Source organism: Canis lupus, chromosome 36 (genome assembly GCF_003254725.2).
Source record: "Canis lupus dingo isolate Sandy chromosome 36, ASM325472v2, whole genome shotgun sequence".
In the NCBI taxonomy this organism is placed as follows: Eukaryota; Metazoa; Chordata; class Mammalia; order Carnivora; family Canidae; genus Canis; species Canis lupus.
This window is the reverse complement of record NC_064278.1, coordinates 11,691,505-11,717,549: the sequence shown is the minus strand read 5'-3', so window position 1 is coordinate 11,717,549 and position 26,045 is coordinate 11,691,505. Positions and strand designations below refer to the sequence as shown.

Here is a 26,045-nt window from a genome sequence, read left to right as displayed (position 1 = left end):
TCTCTTGATGGACAACTGGGCTATCTCCTGGTTTAGGTAATTATGCTTTATTTCCCACATATTTACAAATTCTCTTGCTCTTCATTTCTTCTTACAGATCTAGATTTCCATCTTAAACATCTAAAAATATCTTTGTCTTCATTCTTGAAAGATACTTTTGCTTTATGTGGAATTCTAGATTTATCTTTTCTTTGTTGTTTCTACACTTTAAAAACATTACACCATCTTCTGGTTTCTGTGTTTTTGTGATGAGAAGCAAGTAATCATCTTATTATTGTTTCCTAATACATGTCACTTTGCTTTAAGGGCTTTCAATATTTTAACTATGATGTCTCTTATTTTTTTTACCAATGTGATTTAAAATACTTAGTGATACATAAAATCACTTGTTTTCAAAATTTTTTTTAAAAATCGCAAATGTTAAATAATAGATAGATGCTTTTCAGTGGGCTGTCCTTAATATCATTCTATAAAGAATTTCACATTTGCAAGTATACATAATCTCTTGTACTCTTTTGATTTCAACTATTTATTTATCTATATAACTATATAATCATATTTGGTATGTACATGTATATGTATACTAATATATACACATATATTTATGCACATATATAAAATATATAGACACATACAGTCTAATTATCTTGTTAAGCTCCAGGTCCAAATTTCCAACTTATCTCTGAATTTTTTATTTTGGATACCTCAAACCCCCCAAATTCAAAACATTACCTCTTCTGTCCCTAATCTAAACTGGTACTTCTTCCATATTCCATGTTCTTTATATGATATGACAGTCCAGATATATGTGTGCATAGAAATTGGGGGCAGCCCCAGTGGCTCAGTGGTTTAGCGTTGCCTTCAGCCCAGGGGTGATCCTGGAGACCTAGGATCAAGTCCCACGTCAGGCTCAAGCATGGAGCCTGCTTCTCCCTCTGCCTGTGTCTCTGCCTCTGTGTGTGTGTCTCTCTCATGAATAAATAAATAAAATCTTAAAAAAAAAAAAGAAATTGGTTTGAGGTATATCAGTGAAGTAAATTTCTATTATTCAAATTGCTAGGGTAAGGTATACACATATTAATTTGGATAATTAGTGCCAGATCTTCTTCTAGAAAAGTTCTACTATTAACACTACCAAAAAGTTTATTAGAGTGCTTATTTCCTCAAATCCTACCAGCACTTTGCTTCATTAAATTAGGACTTCCATTTTAAATTATTATAAATATGTTCACTTAAGTTTTCTTTTTTAAGTTTCATAGTTTAGACTATTTAAAAAATTATTTTTCATTTAAATCACTGAACCATCTAAGTTTTGTTTGGCTGTAAGAAGTATAATGGAAACTGCCCGATTCTGAACCTCCATATATATGCTCCACAAATAATACAGTACAAAAAGAGAAACAAACTACACAAAACCCACACCATCAGCACAACTAGAAGACAGAGAATGCCTGAACTTCAAAATGCACAAACCAAATTCATTTGCATGCTCTTTCATGCTCCAAAAGCTTTATGGAAAGTAAGTTCTAAATTTGATTTAAAATGACTAAAAGAAAGATAATACTCATCCTAATTATGAAAATAATGGGGGGGAAAGCATTTTCTTTTTTTATTATAAATTTATTTTTTTATTGGTGTTCAGTTTGCCAACATATAGAATAACACCCAGTGCTCATCCCATCAAGTGCCTAACTCAGTGCCCATCACCCAGTCACCCCTACCCCCCGCCCACCTCCCCTGCCACCACCCCTAGTTCGTTTCCCAGAGTTGAGTGGAAAAGCATTTTCCATAAATTTCCTGTATCAGTTATTTAATAACCTCTATTTTTCCCATTCTTATTTGTAACAAACTATTTAGGTTTTATGTAGATTCTATATTATACTAATACTTCAAATTATGCTTAATGATAGTAACAAAATCAATCTGAGGAAAATAAAATCATGTGATAGATTAAAACTCAATACCCAGTAATCCTAAATCTGGGTATCTACAAAAGAAAATAGAGGGAGGGATTATAGGTAGAGTGCACTAAGTCATAGCTGAGATCACAGCCAACATCATACGGCAGAACCAGTCTAGTAAGCATCATAATACCTCTGCTCAGACCACCAAAAATATAGCACTGGTTACTGCTACTGGCTCTGTTGTTACTGTCACTCCCAAAATGGCTCAGAGTTTCTGCTGAAGCATCTACCTCTCTTGCAAAAAAAAAGTGATTCTCCACTGCCTCTCTTATTTTATGTCAATAAATCAAAATTAGAAAGCTTGAGAGGATGCATTTGTCTTTGCAAGATCATGTTGTCACTCATTAAATCCGCGAGACCCTGAAAAAGTCATTGTATTATCTGGTCCTTTCCACTTCTGTTGCAAGAGGTCTCTCACCATGATTCATACAATTCAAAATTTTCTAAATCTATGTAGAAGATCACCATGCTCACTAGGCAGCACCTCCTCCCCTCCAAATTAATGTCTACTATGCTAGCTCACCTTCAGTTTTACAAAATTTTCCAAAATATTTGACATTAACAACATTTACAAAAAAATTTCTAAGCAATCCCACATGACATCAACTTGTCAATTACTCAGTGAAACAAGTCACTCCAGTAAACCCATTGGTTTTTTGGATATTTCTAAGGTAGACATACTGAGATATCAATTGTTTACACTTGCCTAAAAATTTATAGCTCCTATAGTTTAGAGATACCCAAATTTAGATTAGACACACCTGGGTTAACATCTCCCTCCACCATCTAACGAGCTATAGAGTCATGGAGAAATCATGAAATTCATCTGTCTCTGTTTTCTCACTGGTAGAATGATGACCACAACAATGATACATGAGAATATGAGATCATAGAATTAGAAACATGTAGTTCATTGCCTCTCAAATGGTAGTCACTCAGTCATTGTAACTATAATTAGAATTGCCATTATTATTATGGTAAATATTGGCTTATGTTCAAATGTTTGAAATTTGCTTTAAAGAGAATATTTTTCAAAAGAATGCATCTCTTTTTTCTATACTGATGCTGCTGTGCTACTTTCAACTGATGTCCAAGAAAATTGACTTGCACTTTAACCAACAATATAAGATACCAGTACAACTGGAACTTGTTAGGATCCAAATCTGGGCTGATTTTGATACAATTTTTGCCAAAAGCTTACTTTACCTATTCAGTTTTTTAGAAAGGCATTCTAATGGACAGGTTAATCTTTCTATATTTTTCAGGGTTTAGCATTATATTAAGATCACTCACTGGAAAGCATAGTGCCTGACCATATTTTATGAATTCCCCACAGAAATGCTTTCACTGAATTATGATGTAATGATGAATAATTTAAAGTCTGCGCTCAGCTATCTAAAAGTCGGATGCAAGCCAGGTCCATTTGATAAATACTTGCCTTTCTTTGTCATACCATGGAAGAGAATACCCACTGTCCATTCATTCACCTAGTCAACAACTCAGAATAGTTTCATTCAACATCAAAATCATTACTAGAGATGGCTTCTGGGATAACTGACTGGGTTGATAGAATTAGCATCAGCAAAGTCAGTACTGTGGTCCAGGTTTTCTGTATATGGTCTGCTTAATATATATGACCTTGTGGGATGATGCATAAGGGATTCCAAAGGAATGTATGACAGGTTATGTTATCAAGGTCTCATAGCTAGTAGGTGACAGAATTAGGAATCAAAGATTATTTTGCTATGTATACGTGATAACAGGAAAAAAAAGATTATATTTGTACAATGTAATAAGAAGACTGGCTTACAGGAGCACCTGGCTGGCCCAGTTGGTGGAACATGCAGCTCTTGATCTTAGGGTCATGAGTTCAAGCCCACATTGAGTGTAGAGATTACTTTAATAGGTAAGCTTTAACATAAAAGCCTGGCTTGCAGTTTAATTTTGAGGTTTCTATGTAAAGTGCCCAAAAATATTTTCATTATTGACAGCATCTTTGCAGTAAGTTTGAAACTCCCTTAGTGTCTACTTTTAAGGAGGATATTCTTTACATATATACTTAATAATATTTGTTACCAGTTACAATGGATCCTAAAAATATAAGATATAAGAAGTACTTTTATTTTAATATGAAAAGAAAAAAGATGCTTTTGATTTTGTTAATTCAATGCTGCATAGGTTCTGTGTAGCTAATAGCCCAGACTTTTAGGTCATGTAATAATACTCTGTGAAAATTCAATCCAGAGATTTTAAGATCAGAAAGTTCTAAAATTATAAGGTTGCAACCAATCAGTATTTGGACCTATTTAAGTTATTCTACCCAACTGCAACCAATCAGTATTTGGACCTATTTAAGTTATTCTACCCAACTGTCAAGAAGTCCATGCTTTCATATTGCTAATTACAAGGAGAGATTAATGTCCAAATTAACTTATTCCATGTCTTGACAGCTATTTAAAAACTACTTTATTATTTTAAGCCAAATGTATTCTGCTTCAGCCTAATGATTCTAGTTCATCTTTTTAAAAAAATAATACTTAAATCAAATTTCTTTTCTACATGAGAATCATTGAGATACTTGGAATCAATAATGTTCCACTTGAGCCTTTTCTGCTTTCAATTAACATATCCTCCATTCTTTTATCTGGTGTGATTTGAGTCTAATCAACATTCAAATCCCATCTGAAGACCCTTTCAGTTTATATACAGGCCTCTTCGACGTGGTCATGGAATGCAGCAAAGTAAAGACTGCTTCCTCCATCTTCCTTCGAAACAGACAAAAGTTATATTAGCTTTTTTTGGCAGACACAAACTGGTATTGATTTATATTGCAATTATTATTAGGTAAAACCCCTTGGTTTTCTCTGCTGCAAAAACATATCTATTACTCTTGCACAGATGGGTTGTTTTGGTTCAAATTTCAAAACCTTGTATGTATTCTTACTATATATTATTCTATTAGATTTGGCCCATTATTCTAACATATAAAATCTTATCACAATTAAAAATTCATATTTACTTCCCACCTATCGTGTGCCAATGACGGTAGTAGGCATTTTCACCTATTTTATTTTATTTTATCCTTATTTAACCTGGGAAGGAATCCCTATTTTATGACTGACAGGTTTAAGAACACTAAGTGGTTTTACTGAGACTGCTAAGAACATTAGTAACAGGAAGGACCATTTAATTCCAAGGTTCATGATTTTATTTGTTTGTATTAGACTATAACCATGAGTCATTAAGAAACTATTTAATATGTATTCAAGGAATTCCATGTAATGGATATAATTTTGAAAGCTCATTAAATATTTCATTAAATATTTTAACGGAAAATTTTATATGTAAGTGCAAACATCAAGTATCTGTAGCTTGTATTGACAAATTGCACTAATTCAAAGCATTTGGGATCCTCTCAATAAAGTATGATATGTGAGGTGTGTTGACAGGAAACAGAATGGAGAAAATCAGCAAAGAACATGTTTTATGTGAGAGAATAAAGCAAAGTTCATGAATGGGGAATCAATGCATGAAATTATATTTAATGAAAACTAACTTCAGTGGCCTTTCAGGTGACTTAAAATAGGCAAGACTTAGAACTGAGAGAAATCTTAGAGATTACTAGGGCAATCTCTATCTTTGACACAGATATGTGAACAATGGATAATATTTAAATTAAATAGGGATGTTTTTCACCTGGTGTGTATGTATCTCTTGGCCCAACTGAGATCATGATTTCCATATATTTGTTCATTCATTTATAAATCAGGCTTATTCTAGTTGCACTCCATGCCAGTGGGAGATCCCTAATTTTCTGGCAAACAGTTATTCCAATTATAGACACAGTATTTCTGACTTACTTGACTCAGCCTATTGCTAGCTGAGGATAACTGCTCTGTGGACAGCTGTGGACACCACACATCAGGCAGGTGCCATACTGACTATATCAGCATCAAACAAAAGTTGACCAAAATGCTGAAGCTAGCTCTCCCTCACCAGCCCTCTGAACCCCAACCAGACAAATTATGATTCTAAAAGTCTGAGATTAGGGCAGAGCATGTTTAAATTCATGATTGAAGATAATTATATTATTTTGTTCAGAGGAATTGATGACAAAGATTTCATGAATAATTTTCAAGGTGTTAAATTTGTGTGTTTGTGTACGTGTGTGTTTACTATGTCTAAAAGGTTAAAGAGCAATTCTAGTCACTCAGGAAAACAATGAATTTTGTTTTTACTTGTTAAATTGCTGTTATGGATGTAATTGCCACTTGGATGATTGAGAGAAGAGAATGTTTGCGGAAATGTTCTTGGTAAATATCCATGTACAATAATGGAAACTGAAAATCTCTAGAACTTTAGAAATCTTTTATTATGGGGGAGAAACTGGAAGGAAGTTTTCAATAAAACAAAGAGAATTCAGTGGATGAGTAAATCATGTAAGATTAGTCACTCATGAACTTACAAATAGGTATAATATCAAGTATAACAAAATCTAGTTTAACAACTCCCGTATCTACAAAACTCAGGAATTTTCTTTGAATGTATATATTTAATTTGCTCTTCTCTCTTAATCATATCCTAACCATTTGAAATTTAATTTTTTTCTTTATATACCAAAATTTTATAAAGAATTGAAGAAAATACATTTTTGCAGGTAGAAAATTGGAAATGGCCTCCCGAGAACCTAAGGGCCTTGTCCCCTTCACCAGAGAGTCTCTCGAATTTATGAAACAGCATATTGCTAAAAAGCACAGTGAAGAACAAAGAGATTTAACGCCAAACACCGACTTGGAAGTTGGAAAAGAACTTCCATTTGCTTATGGGAATCTCCCTCAAGGAATGGTGTTGGAGCCCTTGGAAGATGTGGACCCATACTACAAGAATAAAAATGTAAGAATGAATTGCACTTACCGTGACTACATTTTCATTATTTTTTTCAGATGTACAAAAAATGTAATTGAGATAGGATTTAAAAAGAATGAATAATAAGTCAAAGAGTTATTTTAAGTGTAGAAAACTGGATAAGAAATTTCACAAATATTCGGGATTTTTATTAAAACTGGTTGCTTGCCTGCTAGGGTTTTTTGGGAGTTACTTTACTTTTAATAGGCTAGACTGTTAGGACTTAATGTAAAGGACTTATTTTATGGGATTGGCTACTTAAGGTTATTGATTTTAAAAAGACTATGATACAAAAATTTTGTAATATGTACAATAATTTTAAATGTTCAACTTAATAAGCTTGTTCAGTAGATGGGAAAATAAAACTAACTTATATTTTGTCACTTTCATTAATTCATACATTTACATCCTATCTTATCCCTGGAATGACTTGAGAAGCCAACTAAGTATTTGAACAATCCACAAACAAGCACAGAAATGATAAAATAAGACTATTATTCTTAGCAAAGGCTATGTGGGCTGACAAAGCTGAAAGAATCTTCCTTAAGAAAATAGAATTTTAGTTACAGCTTGGAGAACATTTCACATTTTATCCCTGCAAAGGGAAGATCTTGATATTAATTGGAATAGGGAAGAGATAGGGGGATGATAGCACTCAACCCCTATTGCAAGTTGTGGGAAATGAAGGAATGAGGAAATGAAGATGTCAATATGGATTTAATGTGATGGCCAAAGGACTGATGTGATGAATGCAATGTTTAATTAAGTTCAATTTGAATATTTATAAATTACTATTGTGTAGAAGAGACAGGGTCAGAGAGATGATATAGGAAAGAGAGTAATCCAGGTCTGAAGTGAAGAGGCCTGGATTATAGGAAGGTCTTAGAAGAGGGAAAAATTAACAAACCTGAGAAGAAACAACAGGATTTGAAGACAGACTAATAATGCCAAAATTTCCAGCCTGGAATGATAGTAGTGCTACTTTATAAAACTGAAATAATTCTAAAAAAAATTAAGCTTGGGGGGATATGAGGATTAGCCCTATTGTGGACAAACGTAATTTGATATTCTTTTAAAGCATTCAGGGCAAAATGGGCAAAATGGAATTGAACCAAAGTCTCTGGATAGAAGGCAAAGTGATGATTTTGCATAACCACAACTCTTTCAAATATTTTGCATGCTGGAAGAGTATTAGCATTTTACAGTGTAAATGTATAGGTTAACAAAGACTCCAGTATCTGCAGTAGCTTCCATGGGCATTATGTAGCATTAGCTATAAAACACCTGTAAAATCTTCAGAGCATTTTAGTGAAAATGTTAAGTCTTCATCTCAATTATCTCTGCTTTTACTTTTGCTATCTAGCAGAGTTCTGAGTTCTTTGTAATGTATAAGATATGGTAGGCAAATCTAAGTTTGTTATTTAAGACAAAACCAAGGATTTTGAAAAATAAAACAAGCCAAAAAGCATAAGGATAGTTTAGTATAAAATCACTAGTATTAATGATGATACAAAGTATTAAAAATGTAAATTATATTCAGTTTATTTTGTTAAAGGTGGCATACCAATAAATAATTGTGAAATTAAATAATTTCAGCACTTAGACATTCACTGGAAAATTGTTATGTCTGCAATTAAACATTTTTTTCACAATAACAAACTAGTTGATTGCACATATAGTGTGCAATCTTTTTTTTTTAAAGATTAATTTATTTCAGAGAGAGAGAGAGTGAAAGAGTTTGTGGAGGAGAAGCAGAGAGAATCTCAAACAGACTCCATGCTAAGTGCAGAGCCTGACTCTGGTCTTGTACTCACAACCTTGAGGTTAGGAACTGAGCCAAAATCAACAGTCACAGGCTTAACCAACTGTGCTACCCACGTGCCTCACTCACACATTACCTCTTGTATGAAGTTTGAGATTGTCCTGGAAAATAACAGAAAGCACATGTTAAATAATCAGATTTTCGGTGACCCTCTTATTTTTGTTTTGCGTTTGAAATGGAAATAGGGAAAATAACTACAATAAATGACAAAATGTCCATAGATTATATATTCAAAAAGTGTTTTATTGAGAAGAATTATAACACACTCCATTTCCATTTAGAATATACATTCATAAATACCAATGGATATATATTTGTATTAACTAATATTTATATATATATATATAAATGCCAATATATAGTCACCATAGGTACCTCTAATACTTAATTATATAACACATACAATATAATACTTAAGTATATAATAGATTATTTTTACATATATCATTTAGTACATTATATCACATTACATTGTATACTATATGTTATATACTATGTTGTATTATGGACATAATATTCATTGTGTATAATGTATTTGTACTCACACCATAATAAATGAATTTTCCAAATAAATATGTATATATAGTAAAAGTATATATGTGAATATATATGCATACACACACAAAGACATACACACATAGACACTTTCACTGTACATATATATATGTGCATAGATATATATATGTATATGTGTACATATGTATATCTGTGCATCTATTATAATCTATGGTATTACTAGTGATTAATAAAATATTTACATGAATTGGCTCATTTTTACTATTGTAATCTCACACCTTATTTGCTTTGAAATAAAATTAACCAAAAAAAAAAAAGAAATAAAATTAACCTTTTTTATATTCATTAACTCAAGTTTCTTTAAATGTATCTTCATGAGCCATCAGGATCAGGATATAGATTTCTCCATATTACATTAGTTCTCTAGGAATACTTGAGGGTTGGAGTGTGGCAAACGGCTTTTTAGGTAGAACACTGGCAAAAAAAAAAAAGTAGTAGATAATCCTAAATATCAGTGAAAATGTTTAAAAAAACAATTTTTTTCATTTGATTTCATCTGGTAGAGGATATCAAAATATAGGAAAAGTGTAACTGTTAGAATTCACAACTGAAGTGATCATTGGCAATAGATTGCATAGTGGATGAAATTATAGTTCCTAGTTGTAATTTTACTTGATGTTCTTTTTTCATTTTACAGACTTTCATGGTATTAAATAAAAGTAGAACAATCTTCAGATTCAATGCCACATGGTGCACATTTTCTCCTTTCAGTTCAACTAGAAGAACAACTATTAAGATTTTGGTACATCCATATCCTTTTCTATTGGCTTTAGACTGTAATAGTATCAGATGCAACTATTCTATTCAAATATTGCTGCAGTATTTTTCTCTTTTGAATTGATATCTCATTTTAGGTCATATAGGAATCTAGATTATAACTGCACTAAGTGTTCCATAATTGAAAATACATTTAAAATTTTTTTTCTGGTATACATAACAGTAGTAAATATTAACAAATCTTAATCCTCCTTGTTTTTCAATATGAATAGTATTCTTTCTTGACATTTAAAAAGATATCTTATCTCATGTATATACATATAAACAAGTTATAAAAGCATATTTCCAATATTATTTTTATCCATTATTCCTTGACTGTAACCTACCTTTTTCCGACTATTCATTTTAATTAGCGTCCTGATTGACTGCATATTTATGTCCATGACTGAGATGCCAAAATGGGGCCCAGTATTACAGTAAGTCATAGAATTTTATTATACATTATCTCATATATGATTATATTTTATATTTAACATATTGCATCACAGTACATTATATACTTCATATTTAACATTTTACAATTTACTGTTTATATTTCATATATAATATTCATTGTAATATAAACTCATTGTACATATTATCTTATACCTATAGCACAATTAATGAATTTTCCAAGTAAACACATACATATATTAGTTAATAAATTTTAATGTTTTTCTGCCCTTTCATTATTCTTAGATATTAAATGCTGTGATTTTCCAACATGTTAAGTCAACATCATATAGATATTTGAATGTTAGATACATGCTTATATCTGTGTCATACAAATGAGGTTTTAAAGTTAATTAATAATGATTAATATATCATTTCAGTGCCTCAGATTTTTACTATTGCAATTCCACCCCTGACTTGCTGTAAACTCAAATAACATTTATTCCTTTCTATTCTTTAAGAAAGTTATTTCTATTGCCTCCATTTTGTTCTATTTTTCTTCTCTTTCTTGAAGGATGTGAATAGTTTGGATGGTATTAGCCTACAATGGTGGAAAGGCCCATTAAAATTTCTAGAGAAGCCTTTCTTGATGCTATTTCTTAAGCTTTAAATCTGTTCTTAAAACTAGTTAATTTTGGAAGGTAAATATAAGACTGAATCACCACAAAAATTCTTATATATGCAAATAATAAAATCAGTTCTTTCACACTCTTATAATTCGGCTAATTATTGTGTGATTTCCAATGTGGAATAAATTTGATATTTTATATTTTCATTATTTACCAAAAAATATATAAAGACTATAACCTTAGCTAGAGCTTGTTGAAAAAGTTGATAGATTTCATAGTTAATGTTGTAACACATAGTCCACCCTAAAAGCTCTAAGTCCTACTGTATGGCTCAAAGGGCATAGGTTTTTTGTTGTTTAGTTGATTAGTGGATTGGTTGGTTGGTTGGTTGGTTGCGAAAGAGTTACCATAGACGTATTTTTCAGAGCTGATAATGCATTTTCTCACTTTTAACATTTATATGAAAATTTTTCTGCAGGAATACTTTGCTTGGAATTTACACATTTGAAATACTTATAAAACTCATTGCAAGAGGCATCTGGGTAGAACCTTTTTATTTCTTTGGTGATCCATGGAACTGGCTCGATTTCAGTGTAACTTTGTTTGAGTAAGTATTTCTTCAAATTGCAAACATCTTAATACCTTGCTGAGCACTTTTCATAAAGAAACATCAAGATTAACAAAGTTTTCTGCTTGCAAAAATTCTGTAAACAAAATATTTCATAAATCATAACCATAATGAGTTCTCTCAGGCAGCTCTGACTGAACTAGCCCTCAGAATATGCAATAAAAATGAAAGAAATGGGATATTATCTCTTTTTATCTGAAGCAACGTAACAGAATTGAATTTTAGAATTTTAAGTGATTATTCTCAATGTGCAGTAAATCTCTTGGAGACTTAACAAAAAGATCCTAACATGTTGATTTTGTCTCCAACCTACATTTAATTTAGCTACATTGCTTAGGGCCAGTAAACATATTAGATATCAGGGTAAGATATTTTATTTATTTATTTTTATTTATTTTTATTTATTTTTATTTATTTATTTTTTTAGGGTAAGATATTTTAAACACACACATTTTCAAGAGTGTTACATTAAATTTTAATGCTTCTATTTTAGTGTACTTTGTCTTATGGCTAAGGAAGTGATCACTGGCACTAAACTTCTGTTAAATATAATTTAAAATGATATTCTATTTCAAGATTTGAGGTTGATTTTTAAAAACAATGAATAGCCTTCATAAAGCACATAATCAGTGTCTGTCATGTTGTAAGCAATAGAAAATAATAGTTAATATTCCTAAAATTATTATCACTAGTACTTTTGCTATTGCCTTTGCTGGTAGCTAATACTTCGCTAACACAGCTAACCCTTATCTCCATATGCCAGGTACTGTGCATGCACTTTACGTCTATTAGCTTGTTTAATCCCCACAAAACCCTCAGAATTAGGAAATATTATCTCCACTCTAATTTTGAAGAAACTAAGCCAAGAAGGAATCACTAATTTTTCCATGTCACACAGCTAGTAAATTGAGAGCCTGAATTTCTACACACTGAATATCTACACACATGCTCTGGCTACAGTCTGTGCCCGTAACCAGTATATACACTGCCTTCTGCTATCATCACCAGCATCATCTCCACCATCATCCTCATCATGATCACCATTAGAAGCTTAAGTACTTAAATCTCATTACTTAGAAAACTATGGATTTTTCCTATTTTTAACTACCTCTTCACTGTTTGGATAACAAAATATTTTTATAAACATAATATATGGTATTTGGTATGGAATTATGACTAATCAGTGTCAGTCTTTTATGAACTGTCATAATTTGTTTGTGGATTAATAATTACCCAATTTCTTTGCACTGTAGCAATCTTTGTCTTCAAATCAATAATGCAACTACTTGCAAAATGGAACAATGAGAGCAAGGGAAACGTTTGGATATGTGGTTTTAAAAATAAGTTTTAACTAGTATAAAAAGTTAATCATAAGCAGCATAGACTCAGTATGACTTCTAAGTAATTCTAATTTAATTCCACAGGCACATAACAAGATACTTACCCCTATACTTCATTCCAATATTTAGAATTTCAAGAAATTTGAGAATTTTAAAAATTATTCCCCTAAACCAAGGTAAGAAATGGCATTTTGTTCTTGTCTTCATTTTGATTTATGTACTCTCCTGTATTCTTTTGAACTCCCCTGCAATTGCTTGGAGAAATACTAAATTGAACAGTGCTTCTTCTTTGAAATCAGTGAATTATCCGATCTATAAGTTTATTTCAGTTACTCCAAGAAAGCCAAAAAAATTCACATTCAACCGTTATTTATTTGAAATGGACTCAGTACCTAATGATAACAAAATATAGAGATTAATCAAAATATGTTATTCCTTATTTTTTCTTATTTATTCTTGCATCTTAAAAATGAACTTATCAAATTGTCCTTAGACTTCTAAGAGAGCAATCTAGACAGATATCTAATCTGCCTTTTTTTCCTCACTGCATCTAAACGCCAGTTGAAATTAACAAAGTAATACAAAATAAGATAAATTTTCTTTTCTTCTGAGTGCTTGGATAGGATACATTCCACATGCCACAGAATTCACGGAAGTTCTGCTAAATAAGGTAGAGCTGGGATCACATTGATGGAAGATGCTAAGGACTAATTTACAGCTCCCATTCCCGAAGATATCCTAGAGAGGCCCACCAGCACCTATTTATGTTAAGAATTAATAAAAACAGATAGGAAAAACTCCACTCACTCAGAGTGTTTTTGGCTGCTGAGTCAGAAGTACTTTTGAAAGAGGTGGACCAATAAGTCCAGGAGCAAGTATGATAATACCAAAAATGAGATCTACAGATAGTTTCTGTCCACTGGAATTCCACGAAGACCGGATATATGCATACTACATACTTGGAGTCCAGCTTGGGCAAAACAGCAAAAATATTGGAGAGTATGGTGATGGACAGTGCATAGCCCTGTCGATATATTAAAACATTGATTGGTACACATACGATGTGTGAATTGTGTGATTTATGAACTATAGCTCAACAAAGCTATTTAACAGAAATGACCTATGCATGGCAGCTTCACCAAACCCAGTGAAGAAAGCAACAGTGCAGCCCGGGTGGCTCAGTGGTTTAGCGCCGCCTTCAGCCCAGGGCCTGATCCTGGAGACCAGGGATCGAGTCCCATGTCAGGCTCCCTGCATGGAGCCTGCTTCTCCCTCTGCCTGTGTCTCTCATGAATAAATAAATAAATCTTTTTTTTTAATAAATCTTAAAAAAAAAAAAAAAACGAAAGTAGCAGTGAGAGTCGCCCTGATAGGAATTTCCACAGTTCTAACTCCCTACTACTCTCCACAAGTGACTAGAACATAAACCTGCATCACCTGTATCTTCATCTTAGGCTCTGAAGTAAAGATTATAGAACAAATCAGGTGAATCTAAGTTAATACAAAAAGAATGTATTCACTGAGTTGAAGACACACAGGCTGATAGAAACTACTTTTTTTCCAATGGTGAAAATAATCAAGACACATACCAACAATATAGAGCATATGAAAGTATTTTTGCAGTACCAAAAGAGGAGCATATTATTTAAGAGAATGAAAATAATTCTTTTCTCTTTACGAAATATGCCCTAAGGAATAGGGGCAAGCATAAGAAGTTATCTTTTTTTGTTGTGCCTTCAAGATTGTATCTATCTATCATCTATCTATCTATCTATCTATCTATCTATCTATCTATCATCTATCTATATCTATATCTATTTATCTATCTATCTATCTATCTATCATCATCTATCTATCTATCTAAGAGAGCACACGTGAGGGGAGGAGCAGAGGGTGAAAGAATCTCAAGCGGAATCTGCACTGAGCTCCACATGGCGCTGGATCCCATGACCCTGAGATCATGACCCAAGCAGGAACCAGGAGTCCAATGCTTAACTGACTGCACCATCCAGGTGCACCTTTTGTAGTGCCTTCAGAAGAAAACTTTGACACAAGTGGAAGATGAAAATGAAATAATAAAATAGACAAAAACACTTATCAGACAAAAAGTGATAAAAATTATAATACCTGGGGCACCTGAGTGGCTCAGTCAGGTAAGCATCCAACTCTTGGTTTCAGCTCAGGTCATGATCTCATGGTGGTGAGATGGAACCCTGTGTTGGGCTCCATGCTCAGTGGGGAGTTTCTTTGAGATTCTCTCTCCGCCTTTGCCCCTCCTGCTCATGTACTCTCTTTTTCTCTAAAATAAAGAAATCAATCTTTTAAAAATTTATAATATCCTTGGTGAATATTTAATGGTAATAGAAGCACTAAAATACAGTATTATCTGTACAGTATTATGGTATAGTAAAATAAAACCATTTGGGTAAAGAAAAACTAGGGAAATTCTATATTAATACAGTAAAACTAAAAGTGGATGAGTTAATGAAAAAGAGAAAACTAAGTTCCATCTTATGGGTAATTGGTGACCCTAAAAAAGAGATTAGAATAAATGTAAAAGACAAATTATTTAAAAATATACTAGAAAAGTTTTTAAAAAATAATTTGAGATTTTTGTCACAAGTGGAAAAGATTCATTTTGTAGTAGACAAAAGCTAAAAGATATACTTAAACATATTATAATACCTTTTAAATTTAAACTATTAAAAAATAAAGGTATAAAAATCTTATAAGCAAAAAAAAAATTCCCTGTGGAAAGGTTATTTTTAGACCTTTTGATAATATTGAACATGAATAGGCAGTGGAGTTTCAGAGCTTAGAGGAGACGTAGGCAGGGAGGTATAACACCAGTATTCTAACCTGTTTGTTATCCGTATGTGAAGTTGATAGGAAGATATTCTCAGTCATGCAAGAGTTCTGAAATTTTATATATGTATCTTTCTTGAATAACTGGTATGAAAACAAAATATTCAACAATGGGGAGATTTAATACCAGAGGTAATCACAGTGAACTCTGAAATTTCAACACAAAATGAATTTTTAATTACTGTTGTTAGTGGTATGCAAAACAGAATGCAAATATTATAAATCAGAAGTAATAGCATTCCTGAAACATATTTTGTTTTAGAAAACTTTGATAGAGATGCCAAAGTCATAAAAATCTAGTAATTTTTAACATTAGAATCTAAATTACTTTGGATGAATTCTCAGTATCCACCCACCTGCATTCTTGCATGACAACTACCAGCTGTAGTTGAGGAGCAGGTGCTCCTTTAAATTAGGCATATTCATCCAAGTCCCCTCTGCTCCTCTTTTGCATGAATTTATGTTTCCTAACAAGCTATTGTAAGGATTTGAATGTTACCTTTCCTGTAAATCATGAAAGATAATATGTAATGCAAAATACACAAATTGAGGAATTATAACTAGGACAGAAGTCCCAAATTATATTAACAAAAACTGAGAAGTGGGAATAGAGAAATGTGAGAAAATAAATATGATTATTTCCTTATCTTACATGGTGAGACTATAGTACAGTTTTATTTTTGATGTAGAGAGTATATTTGTTCAAATTAAGAACATAAGTTTGATACAGTTTCTAAAACAAATATGTTTTGTCTTAAATACTAGAGAAAAGGGAGAAAAAGTAAACTTTATTTTTAAAATATGAGATACATAAGGGGAATATATAATCCAAAAATATAACGGTAAAGTCATATCCAAAAGTAAAGGCAATTTATGAAAATAAATACAATTGGATGAAATTTTTCTGTCAAGATGTAGACTTTAATATTAAATCTTAAGTAAATCAAACTCCACAAAAGATATACCTAAACTAAAACAGAATGAAAGTTAAAAAATAAAAGGGGAAAGTTTTACTAGGAAATCAAAATCAAAATTGGCATTGGTTCAGACCTTTGAACAGTAGATAGTAGCGAATGGTGGATAATAATGAAAATTAGTAATAAATTTGATTTTGTAAAATTCAATGGTGACTTTTTTTAACCTTCAAAATGTCATCACTGAAATTAAAGCTCCACAAGAAACTTGGTTATGTATATCTATATGACATACATATATTCTTATTTAAGAATTCATATACATATTCATATACATATTCACATACATATATTCTTACTTAAGAATTACTCTTCTTAAGAATAACTCTAACAGGGGTAGCTGGGTAGTTTAGTCGGTTAAGTATCTGACACTTGTTTCAACTCAGGTCGTGATCTCAGGGCCATGAGATAGAGGCCCATATGTTTCTGGCTCCTGCTCAATGGGGAGTCTGCTTGGGATTCTTTCCTATCTCTCTGCCCCTCTCCCTGCTCACTCTCTCTCTCTCAAATAAATAAATATTAAAAAATAATAATAATTCCAACAAAACTACAAAAAATTTTTTGTAGAAAAAAATTACAACTAAAACTAATATAACCCTGTATGTTAACTATACTTCAATTAAAGAAAATATACAGAGGACTCATGATAGTTGCTAAATGAAAAGCACATATAAAATATACATATTTTGTAAGTTCATTATAGTAATCACATCACAGAAATTATATAAAAGTAAAGTGATCTTATTTTTCTTCTAATAAATTTGCAACTATATTTTTTAAAGATGTCAGTGAAGGCTTGACTATGTATTTATATCTTTGGTTTATATAGTGTTTCAACATCTCTTAAAAAGAAATTGAATATAATGTATTAATACTTAATATATTATGGTAAAGCAATTCTACCTCTAATATAATACATTAAAAAATACTTGCAAACAGCAAAATAAAATTAATCTTGTCCTTTATAGTAAAGAAAACAAATAGCTAATTTTAAAATTTGTGCCTGAATTATTTTATCAGATGTAATAAGTTAGCAAAAATATAGAGATTTTAAAGTTTGTATATTTAGTTATCTTATTTTTTATTCGTTTTATTTATTAGATATAGATAATCATGATTTAGATTATGAAACACAAAGCTGTTGATTTCAATGGAGTATGCATTCGCCCTGGAGGAATTGAGCTAAAGGCTGCTTTACTAAGATATTTTACTTTATCAGAAACAAACTTTTCTTTTTTTAGGTCTGAGGTCTTTTGTAGGGATCCTCATCCACTGCTTGAAGAAGCTTACTGGTGTCATTACCCTCACTCTGTTTTTTCTGAGTGTATTTTCTCTAATTGGGATGGGGCTCTTCATGGGCAACCTGAAACATAAATGTTTGCGATGGCCTCAAGAAAATGAAACTGCAACCCTGCACAACAAAACTGGAAATCCATATTATATTCGAGGTAAGAATCACTTGCCACCTATATAAAAAAATTAAATTTTTTCTTACTGGCCATGCAGCCTTCACAGAAGTGTTAAACACTCAACTTCAGAACAAACTTCTTATAAATGCTATAACTGTGCTCTATACGTCTTCCCGGCTTTTTGAAGGTTCACATTTCACCACTTAGCTTTTACCGAAGACCTACATGAGTACCTGTTTTCGCTAACCAAAGGAAATCTGAAGATGATTTTCACTTTTATGAAAAAGGCTAAAAAGATAGCATTCAGCATTTGTTTTGCAGCAAGCTGTTAAAAGATAACATGCATCCCCACAGGTAGAGTGGCCCCACCAAAGCTCCTTCCCCTGGAACCACACTCAGCCTCTCGGCATCAAGCTGCCATAGCTTTGAATTGTGTCTGTGAGCACCTGTGCTTTATCTTTATTTTGTGCATCCATAAGCAAGATGTGTGCAAAAATATCAGAAAAGCTGAAAAGAGGTTACTTTGGGGGCCTAAGAATGCCTGCAATTTTTTCCCTAAAAACTAATGATAATTGTTTCTTTGCTTTATGTCATTTCTGTTCACAAGAGATTTCATTAGAAACGCTCTACTTTTGGATAGTGAAGGGAAACCTGTGCTGATTTGGATCAGTTTCAATGATCAGAACTGCAAAGTTGCAATCTTCAGACAGTTCACTGAGGGAAACCTAAGTTTGAAATTGCTAAGTTTTGTAAATTTTATCTTTTACAAAATAAATAAATATGACCAAAGTCTTATTTGCAGTTTCATCAAAGTAGAATCCTAATACTACCTTTCTTCAATAAAGTTGTTTATTTAAAATATAAATTTAACTTTACTCATTAGAAGTTTTAAAATGACCTTAATATAAAAAATGCCCTACATTATAGAAATTCTTACTCTTGTTGGGTTTCAATTACTGCTGCTAATTTTAAATGTTTTGGATTATCCCTTGATAAATAATAAACATATTTTAGGCAAATAGTAATAATGCCAAAATAAATATTGCTTTGCTTTTATATATAAATAATTCACATGCTTGATGACATACCTTCACCATAATCCTGCAGAGAAGTGAATGACCCCTGTTACAAACAGAAAAATCCAGCATATTGTAACTACTCAGTGATAGAAATAGGATTCTAACCATACTCAATCTAGATTTCAAATCCATTACCTCTCTGCCAGGCTATATTCTCTTATTGGATTTTTCTCTCATATTAAAACTGTCAGATCCTTCTGATAGTGTTTAGAAAAATATAAAAGCATATTTTTAAACTAATGAAAATAAATTATTGATAAGTCTTATGTATTTCCCCTACTTGTATTTAGATATAAAAAGTTCTAAAACAAAATCTTAACAAATTGTACAGTTTAGTTTACCCCAAAATATCATTATGATGCAAGTATTACAAAATTATTGGCATATGAGTATGTGAAATATTTCCTTATTATATGTATCTATTTCATGGTCATGAATCTGGTGATGAGGGCAACAGAAAATGAATGTTAAAACTTAGATTCCAATTGAGGTACTCTCTGGTTTCTTTGGTTATAACAAAGTAAACAATTTTTACTACTTTACTGGTTATTGCTAGGAAAACAAAGACCAAGTTCTTTTCATCTTAAAGCATAATTTATATTAGAAAGAAATTACTTTAAAATCTGTCCAATTTTGGTCATTCCATTTCCTCTAAAAACATATTAGGACTTGATTAAAATATTATATTTATAAGACATTATTTAACCTAATTGCCATGTCAAAGTCCTTGTATTTAGAAGAGTATTTGGGGCTGCCCTCTTCTATTAATGTCAAATTTCATTTGGTTTTTGACTGTCATTTAAAAGGTTTAATAAAAAAAATAATAATAAATAAAAGGTTTAATCAGGGGCAGCCCCGGTGGCTCAGCGGTTTAGCACCTGCCTTCAGCCCAGGGCCTGATCCTGGAGACCCGGGATCCAGTCCCACATCAGGCTCCCTGCATGGAGCCTGCTTCTCCCTCTGCCTGTGTCTCTGCCTCTCTCTCTCTCTCTGTGTCTCTCATGAATAAGTAATAAAATCCTTAAAAAAAAAAGATTTGATCAGTGGTATTATTTTAGGCAACAAGCTAAAGTGACATTATTTGAGATTGGAGTAATTTAGTTTTGTGTGTGTGTACATACATACATATATGTATACAATTCTATAACATACACGCATACAATCAGGACTAATCTCATGTTTTGGATCTCTGTGGTTTGAATTTTGAACCTGATGTCAACGCATGTTCCCAACCCTGGTAGCTCATCTCTAAAAACACAATTAACATTTTGAATGACAGTAGATAAGGATATATGAATAAATTCTATGAACTATGATTCAGATTAGTTTGCATTGTGATTGAAATTAGGTGACATTATGGTAAGTAACTGGCTCTGGATGCTTTTTGTAGAAGAATAAGTTTCAAAATGGAAGGAGGCATTTAAACCCAGAGGTAGAAATACGGTCTTCTGTTCAGTAAGATCATTAGGAATAAACCCTGGAAGAAAAAAGTTCCTCAGCTTTCAAACATTTTAGTTTTGGGAATTTTTCCTTCAAGGTTCTCATCATACCTGGCTGGTTACATTCATTTTCCAGAACTCTAATTTTGAAAGGGATTCTCCTCTTTTTATGCTGAGCTTTCATTTTTGGGACAGTGAAACAGGTGGATTGTCCAAGTGAAATAGGTGCATTTTGACCTGTGCATCTTGGACAATTTTGTAGATAAAAAAGGGCGAGGGTGTATATTTTTTTTTCATAGTAGAGAGGGATATTTATCTTCTAATACAGATATAAATGAATATCATATATGCTCTTCATTCAAAATTAGAGAATATAATTTCTTTCCTATTTTTTCAGAAACAGAAAACTTTTATTATTTGGAAGGAGAAAACTCTGCTCTCCTTTGTGGCAACAGAACAGATGCTGGGTAAGTACTGTTAATGTTCTTGTATCAAGTCAGTATCATGGATCCATAATATTTACTGAATTATTGTTGCTTAGGATGATGTTTCTCATTTGATTACGTTGTCTCATTTTATTATTAAAACCATGCTGAGAAGTATACAACATGGAATACTATTAATCTGATTTTACAGGAAGAAGCAATAAACAGACTACTTAAATGATTTACTCAAGATCAAGAAGTTAGTAAATGGCAAGGCTGGGAAGTAAATAAGGATCTGATTTTCTGTTTTCTGTATACCCCAGAACTAGTGGGAATTATTAAGAAAGATGATATGAATCTTTTCTTTAGCCAGAAGCCTTTGAAGAGAAGAAATAGGAAAGATATGCTATAATTTCACTTATTTTATGGCTTGTGTATCTTTTATGACTAAAATTTATATTAATAAAATGTTTATTGCTCTTAAAAATAGTACTTATAAATAATTCTTCAGTGATATGACAAAACTCTCAAGTCATTGTCTTATGGCTTCAAATAAAGAGAAAAGAAAATAGAAATATGGTGCTTCTCAGCAGAGAAAAGAAAATAGAAATATGGTGCTTCTCAGCAGTACTAGCACTTCAGTAATTCCTTATGTTACTTCCCTCATTGTAACTTTCCTCAAATATGATTTGATGCCCATCTGTAGGCTCAGCTCTTGCTTTAGCTCTGGGGCCCAGATTTAAAAAGTCATATGGAGGCAGAGGAGCATGAGTTATGTAGTTTGTATGTTCACATGATTTAGACATTTTGTTGCTTGTTCAACTCTTTGCCCAGATCATATGAATGATCTGATCTTTCTACCAACACGTAAGTATTGCTTATAAATTATCAATGTGATAAGCGTTTTCTCACCCATAAACAATGGGAGCTAAGGGCTTGAGGTGAGAGCATTTGAAAATTAAACTCTCAACTACTGCAGCTTTGTTTTATGACTGTTATTTCCCATCAAGTATGCTTTGACTTTGATACTGAGTAGCAAAGAAATCTTTAACAAGGCTTTGCAAAAAACCATTTGTGAGGCCCTTTTTCCTTTTAGCTTAATTAACACTCTTCACTTATATTAACTTAAAATCTACCTCATTGGCAGCTTCTACACTAGAAATTGTTTAGAAGACTATTCTCTATGGAAGAAAAGAACCCTTTATTATTCATGGGTAGATGTTCTGTATTTATGATTTGGCTATAATCTGAGAGTCACTTAAGAGTAATCAGCTTTTCTTTTCTTTGTCTTCTTTAGTCAGTGTCCGGAAGGATATGTCTGTGTGAAAGCTGGCACAAATCCTGATTATGGCTTCACAAATTTTGACACTTTTGGCTGGGCCTTGCTTGCCATGTTTCGATTAATGACGCAGGATTACCCTGAAGCACTTTATCATCAGGTAAGAACAGAATGAATCTGCATTGCACATAAAAATGATGCCATGCTCCTCCCTACTAAAATAAAGGTCAAATGTAACATGGTTTATCAAATTTTTATGGAGAGAAGAATTTGAGCACAGAAGAAAAGAGAATCAGAATTACTGAATATCAAATTGTATGCTAATGCTGTGCCCAAGCCTGTGCCCTTATATATATTTCATTTAATCTTTGAAACAATCCTGCAAGACCAATATATATATATGCTTTTTATATGAAGACACTAAGATCCAAGGGTGAGTAACCTCTTCAAAGTTACAACACATGTATCTTCCAGAGATGACTGCCCTGCTCTATGTTATCATACATTTGATATTAACTAAGTAAAGAACATTGGTAGGTACTAATTCTTTAGTTAAAAAAATTTTGAACCTATGAGATTACCATGTATTAAAAAATTATTTAATATCTATAATGTGTATTTCACATCAATTCTTCTATTTCTTTTCATTCCCCTTTAATATTTAATCATGGTCTGATTTTAACAGAAAGCTTGCCATTATGAGACTTGAAATCCAAATTGAGTCTCTCTTCATAACTGATGATTTATGTGCCATAGTTTCTCAGAAAGATATAATACTCTTTATAATGGAGACTCAGTTTTTCTTTTTTTTTTTTTTTTTTTATTTAAATATTAATTTTTATTATACTCAGTTAATAATAACACCTCAAGGTTACATTTTATATTATTTCAATGATCACACTTTGGATTATCTATAAATCGCTTAAATAACCAGTCAACTCATTTCATTAAATCAAAATACAAGTTAACTACATGAAGAAATTAGTCAAATCTAATAACTGGCTTGAGCCAACCTTAAAAAGTTATGTGAAGGCAAATACTACATTATTATAAGAATGAAAATGTGTGCATTCAAGGTTTAAGAAAAATGTGTTTCTCTGTTAACATTAGTAATATAAATAAAGGTGCAAAAATAATATTGGCTTATTGTAATAGTAAAGTAATAAAAATTGCTCTAATAAAATCAGTTTACTCTAAATTAATATACTGTCATTCAGGATGCAAACTATTTTCACATACATAATCTCATTTAACCTTTCCAGCAACTCTGTGAGATATACTAGCCCCACTGACAAAAGAGAAAATTAAGGATAACAGAATGGTGAGTGGCTCAAGAATACAACCCTAGCTCGTGGCAAAAACAAAAACCTGTACTTAGATTTTCTGCAATGATATCTGATATTCCTTCTACTCTATCATTCCTTTAAAAAAAGAAAAATATTTTTATGCTAAGCTGTACTATGTAAGTAAAGCTAAGTGAAGTGTCTACAAAAGTATGTCTAGCACATTACTTAGTTATAGTACAATGTATATTAGGAGGCTATGCCCATATCTAATTTTTTATTTAAAGCATAGCTTCCATTAGCTATAGATGCCGCTGAAATTAACTATGAAAACACACATTCTTTGAACAAGCTACTCGAGCAGATTATGATTTATTTCATACCCCCTTCTTTCCTATTTTCGTCTCTTGCCACTTGCCCTTGGAAATTTCACCTTATTACCTTTAAAGAGAGGAACCTAAGCTTAGAAGGAAGAGGTATAACACGTCAACTAAATTTACCTGTGCATTTGTTGTTTCTGTTTTATTTCTTTTTAATTTTTTTTTTTAATTTATTTTTTTTATTGGTGTTCAATTTACTAACATACAGAATAATACCCAGTGCCCGTCACCCATTCACTCCCACCCCCCGCCCTCCTCCCCTTCTACCACCCCTAGTTCGTTTCCCAGAGTTAGCAGTCTTTACGTTCTGTCTCCCTTTCTGATATTTCCCACACATTTCTTCTCCCTTCCCTTATTTTCCCTTTCACTATTATTTATATTCCCCAAATGAATGAGAACATATAATGTTTGTCCTTCTCCGACTGACTTACTTCACTCAGCATAATACCCTCCAGTTCCATCCACGTTGAAGCAAATGGTGGGTATTTGTCATTTCTAATAGCTGAGTAATATTCCATTGTATACATAAACCACATCTTCTTTATCCATTCATCTTTCGTTGGACACCGAGGCTCCTTCCACAGTTTGGCTATCGTGGCCATTGCTGCTAGAAACATCGGGGTGCAGGTGTCCCGGCGTTTCATTGCATTTGTATCTTTGGGGTAAATCCCCAACAGTGCAATTGCTGGGTCGTAGGGCAGGTATATTTTTAACTGTTTGAGGAACCTCCACACAGTTTTCCAGAGTGGCTGCACCAGTTCACTTTCCCACCAACAGTGTAAGAGGGTTCCCTTTTCTCCGCATCCTCTCCAACATTTGTTGTTTCCTGCCTTGTTAATTTTCCCCATTCTCACTGGTGTGAGGTGGTATCTCATTGTAGTTTTGATTTGTATTTCCCTGATGGCAAGTGATGCAGAGCATTTTCTCATATGCATGTTGGCCATGTCTATGTCTTCCTCTGTGAGATTTCTGTTCATGTCTTTTGCCCATTTCATGATTGGATTGTTTGTTTCTTTGGTGTTGAGTTTAATAAGTTCTTTATAGATCTTGGAAACTAGCCCTTTATCTGATATGTCATTTGCAAATATCTTCTCCCATTCTGTAGGTTGTCTTTGAGTTTTGTTGACTGTATCCTTTGCTGTGCAAAAGCTTCTTATCTTGATGAAGTCCCAATAGTTCATTTTTGCTTTTGTTTCTTTTGCCTTTGTGGATGTATCTTGCAAGAAGTTACTATGGCCGAGTTCAAAAAGGGTGTTGCCTGTGTTCTTCTCTAGGATTTTGATGGAATCTTGTCTCACATTTAGATCTTTCATCCATTTTGAGTTTATCTTTGTGTATGGTGAAAGAGAGTGGTCTAGTTTCATTCTTCTGCATGTGGATGTCCAATTTTCCCAGCACCATTTATTGAAGAGACTGTCTTTCTTCCAATGGATAGTCTTTCCTCCTTTATCGAATATTAGTTGCCCATAAAGTTCAGGGTCCACTTCTGGATTCTCTATTCTGTTCCACTGATCTATGTGTCTGTTTTTGTGCCAGTACCACACTGTCTTGATGACCACAGCTTTGTAGTACAACCTGAAATCTGGCATTGTGATGCCCCCAGATATGGTTTTCTTTTTTAAAATTCCCCTGGCTATTCGGGGTCTTTTCTGATTCCACACAAATCTTAAAATAATTTGTTCTAACTCTCTGAAGAAAGTCCATGGTATTTTGATAGGGATTGCATTAAACGTGTATATTGCCCTGGGTAACATTGACATTTTCACAATATTAATTCTGCCAATCCATGAGCATGGAATATTTTTCCATCTCTTTGTGTCTTCCTCAATTTCTTTCAGAAGTGTTCTATAGTTTTGAGGGTATAGATCCTTTACATCTTTGGTGAGGTTTATTCCTAGG

The 26,045-nt window shown here is 32.5% G+C and overlaps 1 protein-coding gene and 1 long non-coding RNA gene across 4 annotated transcripts in view; one reads left to right on the top strand and one right to left on the bottom strand.

Moving 5' to 3' along the window:
* SCN7A (sodium voltage-gated channel alpha subunit 7) overlaps window positions 1-26,045 on the top strand; it is an 83,565-nt gene that overhangs the window by 12,413 nt on the left and 45,107 nt on the right. For all 3 annotated transcript variants that reach the window (XM_025460047.3, XM_025460048.3, XM_025460049.3), the window contains exons 2-9: window positions 6,622-6,857; window positions 9,905-10,017; window positions 10,371-10,460; window positions 11,524-11,652; window positions 13,098-13,189; window positions 18,094-18,300; window positions 21,177-21,246; window positions 22,502-22,643. In XM_025460047.3, the coding sequence (XP_025315832.3) occupies window positions 6,622-6,857; window positions 9,905-10,017; window positions 10,371-10,460; window positions 11,524-11,652; window positions 13,098-13,189; window positions 18,094-18,300; window positions 21,177-21,246; window positions 22,502-22,643 (1,079 nt within the window). The remainder of the gene's footprint in view (window positions 1-6,621; window positions 6,858-9,904; window positions 10,018-10,370; window positions 10,461-11,523; window positions 11,653-13,097; window positions 13,190-18,093; window positions 18,301-21,176; window positions 21,247-22,501; window positions 22,644-26,045) is intronic.
* LOC118350587 (uncharacterized) lies at window positions 9,049-16,019 on the bottom strand. Its single transcript, XR_004804650.2, has 4 exons — window positions 15,873-16,019; window positions 15,141-15,312; window positions 13,118-13,405; window positions 9,049-9,681 (listed from the first exon to the last, which is right to left on the bottom strand). It is a non-coding gene; the product is annotated as an uncharacterized LOC118350587 (long non-coding RNA).